General features: G+C 48.6%; 1 protein-coding gene across 1 annotated transcript; it reads right to left on the minus strand.

Annotated features, from left to right (window-relative positions):
• Nucleotides 1-391: 391 nt before the first annotated feature.
• On the minus strand, nucleotides 392-6,330 carry MSX2 (msh homeobox 2). The gene is made up of 2 exons (XM_046000272.1): nucleotides 5,912-6,330; nucleotides 392-1,990 (listed from the first exon to the last, which is right to left on the minus strand). Exons 1-2 carry the CDS (start codon nucleotides 6,288-6,290, stop codon nucleotides 1,566-1,568), a joined length of 804 nt encoding a protein of 267 aa, XP_045856228.1. The 5' UTR covers nucleotides 6,291-6,330; the 3' UTR covers nucleotides 392-1,565.
• Between the last annotated feature and the right edge of the window lie 1,433 nt (nucleotides 6,331-7,763).

Here is a 7,763-nt window from a genome sequence, read left to right on the forward strand (position 1 = left end):
CTTTCACCAGAGTTTGAAAAAGGAATAGCAATTCCACTTCTTTTCCATGAGTAACACAAACTGCCAGAGGAAATGTTTCAAAGTATTTCGTTGGCTATTTTCAACCCACCCCTCCCCCAGGCTGAATCTGGGCACAAATCTTAATTGATTCACACTAATATCATAATAAAAACCACTGACCCCCTCCCCCAGTCTTGGTGGCTTTTTTTTTTTAGCTGAGCCCAGCTAAGAACAGAGAGCCCCCTTTAAAATAACTGTCTTTGGACAAACTTTACTGCAATAAAACAAATGTTTAATTTAATTCAGAATAAGAGATAAGAAATAACTCTTCAATAAAATATATAAAATTATACAAGGCACCCTTTCAAAGGGATAAAAGTATACTGGGTGGTGGGGGGTGGGGGGAGATGGAAAGAAAGATGAAATACCAGGGAGCTAAATGGGCTGTTTGACAACACCATTTTTAGCAAGTCAAAACATGGCTTTACCCTCTGCCCCCAACATGTTAAAAAGTATATAAATTTTTCTAATAAGTTTAGCACATACAATAGGTACACACACAGAGAAAGCATGATTTTTTTTCTTTCTGGATCTATTCATTGTTTAAGAATATTTAGCATATAGGTAATGGTTACAATGTATTTATTTTTTTTAAGCAGAGAATTAACTACTCTCCCCGCCCCCCCATCACCTTTGCAGTGTGTGAGGACTGACTTGTACCTAGTATTTCACAGAAACCATCAATTCCCCCGGCCTTGCTTTAAACTTTTCACTCTCCAATTATCTGAAATGGAGTTAAGCAACAGCCTTGAAGGAATTAGGAAGTACTTCCAGGTCCCACCTTACCCCCAAGGCATTCCCAGGATTCTTCTCATCCCCCCTTTTATTGATCTTACAAAAAAAAAAAGTTAAAACTTTAACAATCTGTAACAATGTGGACAGAAGGAAAAATATAGGGCCACATAGGGTAGTACCTAATCAGTTTTTTAATGCATGTAAAAATGCAAAAAAACACGATGTGTCCTGGTCATTTTGAAGAAAATCTCCATCTCTATTTCCTATGCATCCTGTCTAATTCTAACCTTTGTTTTCCATAAGCAAAAGGCAATCATCCCATCAAAATCACCAAATGTCAGCAATTTTTGCAAATCATTGGTCTCTCCTATAAGAAAAAAAAACAACTGGACTTAAGCAGTCTCTTTTAGGAAGGTGATAGGTAGAAAAAAGTATACATATGTGCATATAAATTTTGCTTTTCAAAATAATCTGCATTTTTACGGCTGCTGTATAAAAATGTCATTATATTTTATTATATATATATTTATATATAAAAACCACCAGAGCCAATCTTTGTGGAAGGAGAAGGGGGCATGTAGAAGATCACACCAAGAAAATGGGGCTTGGTGCCTCCAGCCTAAACAACAAATTCGAACTAAGGCTGTGGCCATAGTTCTTGCATGCATGCAAGGTTTGCAGAGCAGGCCTATAGGCTTGGTACTGCCATTTGGAGGGAGGGGGCCCACTTAAACAAACATCCATCATGGAGTCTATGGAGCTGGTGTTCCTTAGGATAGATGGTACATGCCATATCCGACTGGAGTCGCATAGAGTCCGACGGGCGGGATAGGGAGCACGGGTCTATGGAAAGGGTAGGAGGCTCCGTATAGGGATGCTGCTTGCAGGGGCGAGTTGATGGGGAAAGGGAGGCTGAAGCCAGAGGGCAGCATAGGTTTCGCAGCCATTTTCAGCTTTTCTAGTTCGGCCTCCTGCAGTCTTTTCGCCTTGGCCCTTCGGTTCTGGAACCAGATTTTGACCTGGGTCTCTGTGAGGTTCAGAGAGCTGGAGAACTCTGCCCGCTCTGCAATGGAGAGGTACTGTTTCTGGCGGAACTTGCGCTCCAGAGCGAGGAGCTGGGACGTGGTAAAGGGCGTCCTCGGCTTCCGGTTGGTCTTGTGCTTGCGTAGGGTGCAGGTGGTGGGGCTCATGTGTCCTGGAGAACAGAGAGGGAGGGAATTAGCAAAAGAGGTGGCTTTCTCCCAGGTGTGCCGGCAAGGGCCTCCCTCTTCAGCTTTCGAGAAGGGACTTTCAGTCAAATCCATATGGGAGGTGGGGTGAGGGGTGGGACGGGAGGAGCATATTTAAACGGCTAGATGGCTTTATTTAAGAAATTGAGTCTTTTTACAAAATGTTTGGGAATTTCGCAGTGTATGGAACTTTCCATATGGGAAACAACAGCATTACGGATAATGGAACTAGAACAGCTATGAACCGACTTCAAGGGCGCTGGAGTATTCTCTGAGAAATAAAGCCCCATTTAAGTTCTCTGGTCTTTCAAATGGGGAACTGGGTTCCTGACAATCCTTGCTTCTCTAAGATGCTGAGATAAGCCCGTAAGAAGACAAGTGAAAAAGGGTCCTATTAAACTGGGTCAGTCCCCTTTCCCTGCCAGGAAAAGTTGGAGTGCACCAGCGTATTTATGAAGGACAATCGTGCAGATAAAGGTCTGTGGTACATTAATAGCATCTCCTGATCGGGAGCAGCCCCATGCAATAAACAACTGCACAGCTGTCATCCCATCCAGTCTACAGATTCTAAAACCTGAACATCATTTTACAGATCTGGATGTGGGAGAAGTTTCTTGGCCGGGTGCTTCTGTAATATAAAGTTTACTAAGAAGGAGGACAAAATCAGCTTGCTCATAAATGTAAATGTCAGGGGAAATCAAGCTGCCTTGGAGCTGAGAGCATGTGATGACATTTTAGTCATCTCTAACCATTCTCTGGTTTAGAGCAAATGTGTAAATGATTAGTTTGTCACCAGAATTTAGAAAGAGGGAATAACAAGCAAAATAAAGGTATGCCAACTGCATGCAGACCCCATATTTGAAAGGGATTCGGTGAGGGGAAGTCATAGGACTGGGCATCCTTTTGATTCCACAACATCAACTAACTCGGGGGCTTCTTTTCCTCAAAGGGAGGCAGGGGCAGGAATGCAGAGCTGTGGGATAGAAGGCTAAACAATTAATTTTCTGCATTTGGCTTTTATGAGCTACGCTAATTTTCCAAAAGCAGCCACAATAGTAACTCCGCAGTACTCATGGGGAGAATGTCGCATTTCTTGTTTAGTTACTTTGACGGCCCAAGAAAGAGTTTACACTTCATACTTGAGGGTGACACGGTAAGTCCCACCCAGCCTCCATTTCCAGTATGAAAAGGGATTCCTCCTAGTGTGACATTATTAACCATCAGTGTAGTGACTAAAAAGTTAAGAGGTAGTAGCTTCTAGAAGTCCATCAAAAACAGAAACCTGAGAGAGGGATGGGGTACACAGAAGTCTAGACTTTTGCATATGCTAATCCCTAAATAAGCCAGAGAGCTTGGGCACCTACACATAAACTAACAACCCTGTCCGTTGAAGACTCCCGGGGACCTGCTTCCACCCTTCACTAACCAGACCAAAGCGCTGTCTGAAGGCACAGGACAAGCTCCTAGTGTCTACACTCGATCCTGCTCGATGTTTGCAGGAACTCTGTGCCCTGAACGGTCATCCTGGCTGCTTCTAGAGGGTGTATTTGAACTAGGAAACCCAGGCTACAGAGATTACCCAGAATATCAAAGCCATAAAGCTAAGACACTCTCAACACTCCTCACCTTCCCCCCACCCCTGCAATCATTTTAAATCAGTCAAAGAATGGATGTGATTATACAAAGCAAAGCAGCTTCCTCCAAATAACAAACCCGGCCAGACCAGTGGCTCCCTCCGGCCCCAGGCTCTGGTGCTAGGCGCTCCTTGGACCCACCATTCTAACCACAGGGCTTCTGCTGCCCTTTCTAGGCCCAAAGAGCTAATGAACCACTTTTTGTTTTAAAACTAAATCCCTTCTCCAGAATCTTGGATTTTTATCATGGGAAGGTCAAACCCAGGGCTCCCCAAGCACCTCCCCAAGTTCATTCTCACTGTGGGGGGAGGAGAGTGGGTTACAGAGCAAGAGGGGAATTACCATCCCACAGCCTGAAGGCCTAGGGAACTGGGGATTTCTGACCTTTGGACACCGCTCCCTGAAAGACCCGAATCCTTAATGTGCTGATGGGCACATCATGGACAAATACTGACCCAGGCCTAGAAACACATGCGCACTCACTATTTGTCCAACAAATTAAGCTCCTTAAAGTTTCTGAGCCTCCATTTCACCATCAATAAAATGGGTAATACTGTGCTGTGTGGTTCAGAGTACTATATTTTAGAATATCCAGAGCCCTGTCTACCACCAGACAGGTGATCATTAAATATTGCCGAGGTGTTTTTGTTTTTGTTCTGGGGGGTATGGGGGTAGGGGGAGGGCTGTTTGTCAAGCCCAAACTCAGTGTGTGCTGATTCCTCTGAACTCTTCTGAAATGTCCTAGTCTGTTACCAGGAGGCCAGCTGCTGCCACACAGAGATCAGATAAGATAATATGGTGAAAAGTGCTATAAAGCACTGTGCAAACTTGAGTTTAAATTCTTTGAGTCCTTAATCTCCACACCCTTTGAATCTTTTGGAGTTTCTAACAGGGTGGAGAGCTATGCCTGAGGGGACAGCCATTGCCCCTGGGGTATATGGCCTTGTTTTGTTCACCAAATACTACGCATCTCAGTCTTGAGGGCTGACCCAAGGAAATGAAGGAAGGTGTGTGGGTCTCCCAGCTTTGGAAGAAGTCCCTGGGCAGACTCTTCTTTCTCACCTTTTCTATAAGTGCAGTGGGGGTAGAGAAATCTTAAAGGCCAGGCAGGATATAGAAATAGAAATAAAAGGGGGCTATAGGGAATGACCTCTTCAAATTGCACAAAGACCCAGGCCCCCAAATAAGTGCTAAAGCTGCAAGAGAATCAATTCTCCTGGGCCTGCATGCCATCCTGCTTCATTGGCAGGAAGCGGGGTGCTGGTGTGGGGACCTCTGCTTGGTTTCTCTGGGGACAGGGATCAAAGATGGTCAGGACATCCTAGAGAGGAGCAGAGCTTGGACACCAGGGCCCCTTGCCCAATTCAGCCATTGCTGGTGACCCGGGTCAAGCAAGTTCAGTCCTCTTCAAGTCCCGGTGTCTGCATAGGGAATAACCACTTCTCCTGTGCTTCTGCCTACACTTGAGGATTTCAGTGATATTAGGATCCGGTGAACTAAGGAGCATCATTTTGTAAACTCTCAAGCGCTGTTGGAATGCTGTTAATTATTACTATGAGCCGAAGGAGCCCGCGCTCTCTTCTGACCCTAGCCCGCTCTGGGCGAAGGTGCTGGCTGCCAGGACGACCGGGAGACAGTTCCTCCCGGCCTCAGTCTCTGCCGCCATCCCTTCATGGGATCCTACTGGAAACCCGCGGGACCCGGGGAAGATGATGATTTCTACCCAATACCGGGGGTTAGAATTCAACTAGTCTTATCCGTAAAACGAGGGCCCATCTCGCTGGGCTGTGAACTCTGAAAGGAGGTAAGGCACCTCCGACTCTGCACGGCATACATTCGAGTGCTCATTAAAAGTGGATCCCTCTTCACTCTCCAGACAGAAACCCGCCGGACGGCGAGACAAAAATAAGCAAAGTGGGTGGAGCGCGGGGCTGAGGGCTAGAGAAGCCGGTAACCGAGCGACCCGGCAAACCCAGCTGGGCTTCGCCCTTCGGAGACCGGCGAGTCCTCCACGGTGTCGGACACTCTGCACGGCTAGGGGATCCCGAACGCGCGCTGCGCGGACCTGCCCCAGAGGGTGTCCGCCGGCTCGCGGAACGCTGGGGACATCAAGCCACGAGTCGCCGGCTCGCTCTCCCGGGAGCAGAGTGCAGAGGGGTGTCCGTACCCCCCGGCCTGGAATACCGGCCCCCTAGCTCCCTCCAGAAATCCGCGGACCCGCCTGCCCCTTGTCCGGCCCGGACGCTCACTCACTTGGCGGCGGCGAGTATCTGCCGGGTTCCTGCATCCACGCGGCTCCGTCTTCTGAGTTTTCCGACTTGACCGAAGCGGTCTCGAAGGGCTTGACCAGCGGCCCGGGGCTGTGAGCTTCCCGGGCGCCGTGTCCGGGCAGCAGCAGTGGCCGCAGGGTGGCCCCGGCGGAGGCGCTTTCGGCTGGCAGTGGGGACGCCTCCTTGGGCGGCTTCTTGTCCGACATGAGCGCCTCCACGCTGAAGGGCAGGCTGGAGACCTTGACGCGGCGCTCCTCGGCGGCCCCCTCGGCTCCCCCGGGCCCCGGGCCCGGCCCAGCCACCATTGCCGGGCCCTCCTCATCAGACGAAAACAGGTCATTGCCTTTGGACGGAGAAGCCATGACTTCTCTGCCCTACGTAGCTCCCCGCGCGCGACTCCGCTGGCAACCCGGCAGCGGCGACTCAAACTTTTTGGGGGGGAGACGGGAGGGGCGCGCCGGGAGCCGTGCCTTTCCTCCAAGGGGAAGTGGGAGACTCGGCTCAGCCAATGGGCGCCGGCTCTGGCGCTGACGCCACAGACGCTCGTCTCTGATTGGCTCTCCAGGAAGAGGCTGGGGCCTTCTTTTTTTTTTTTTTTCCTGTTTGAAATAAATTAGGAGTTAATTACAGGAGCAGTCAGCAGAGTTGTTATTAGGCGATCCCTCAAGGGTTATAATCACGCCAAAACTGAAAAGTCCATGGCGTAATTAAGGCCGATTATTTAAAGAGGAAGTTCGCCGAGTCCCATTTCTTCTCTCTTTTGACCCCTTTTTAAAAAGGCACCTCGCGCCCATCCCACTTCCCCCAACCCCCATCGCCAGAACACGTTTAAAATCTGCAACTCACGTTGCAAAAAACATTGGTGAAGCTCCTACTATACGTGGAAACTGGGCTGACTTTACAACTTAGAAGTCAGCACTGAAAACACGGGCCAGCATCTCTGCTAAAGGCAGTAACACATCCCATGAAGCTTTTAAGAGTATTTCTTTGGCCGCTGGCAAAAGTTCTACAAGGAAAGCTATTACCCCTAGAAGAAGAAGGGACGGAGAGAGCCCAAGAGGTGGTCAGGGAGGGGCTGGTCTTCCAAAGCTCCAACTGGAAGATTTAAAGCAGGGGTCCCTATCTCTTCCACTGGAAACAAAACCAGCATACTCTTAGAAAAACCAATCCGTGTGTTTTCTTTCCCTTGACTCTCCTGTCTGGGCGACACCCGGATCCGACCTTTTTCTCAGGACTACGTGTATTGTGTGTTCCTGCGTTTGTTTGAGCCTATGTTTGTCATGTGTTTGGGTGCCAGTGTTTGCCTTCAAGGGGGAGGAGGAAGGAAAAGGCGCCGGTAATACCTAGTGCTTCCCTTCCTCTTGCAAATCTCAGAAATACCGGGTTCCGAGTTTGCACACCCAAGGCCTGTGTACACTTTTGAGAAGCACATTTTTATCCATTGCACCTGGTTAAAAAAAAAAAAAGGCATAGATATCCCCACCCCGCCCCAAATTATACCCTGGGTAATTACATCTCAAAGCCTTAGTGATGACTGTACCAGTCCAGGGACTGTACCAGTCCAGGGACAGGGGAGAGGGAGCTATGGGTGCGCAGAGGCCTTGGATCTCTCCGCAGGCTGCCAGGCCAAGACCAAAGTGCTTCAAATGATCCTGTCCAGGCTGCAGCTGCTCTTCCCTATATCTCAACGATTAACCCGCAATGATGAGATAAATAGAAGTCTCCGAGTTCGGCCTCGCACACAGCAGATGCTTACTAAACAGTTCCCAGAGCCTTGGAAGGAAGGGACATTGTTTTTAATTACTGAAATGATAAAGGCTTGGAAGCTACCTCCC

This window comes from Meles meles, chromosome 3 (assembly GCF_922984935.1).
Source record: "Meles meles chromosome 3, mMelMel3.1 paternal haplotype, whole genome shotgun sequence".
In the NCBI taxonomy this organism is placed as follows: Eukaryota; Metazoa; Chordata; class Mammalia; order Carnivora; family Mustelidae; genus Meles; species Meles meles.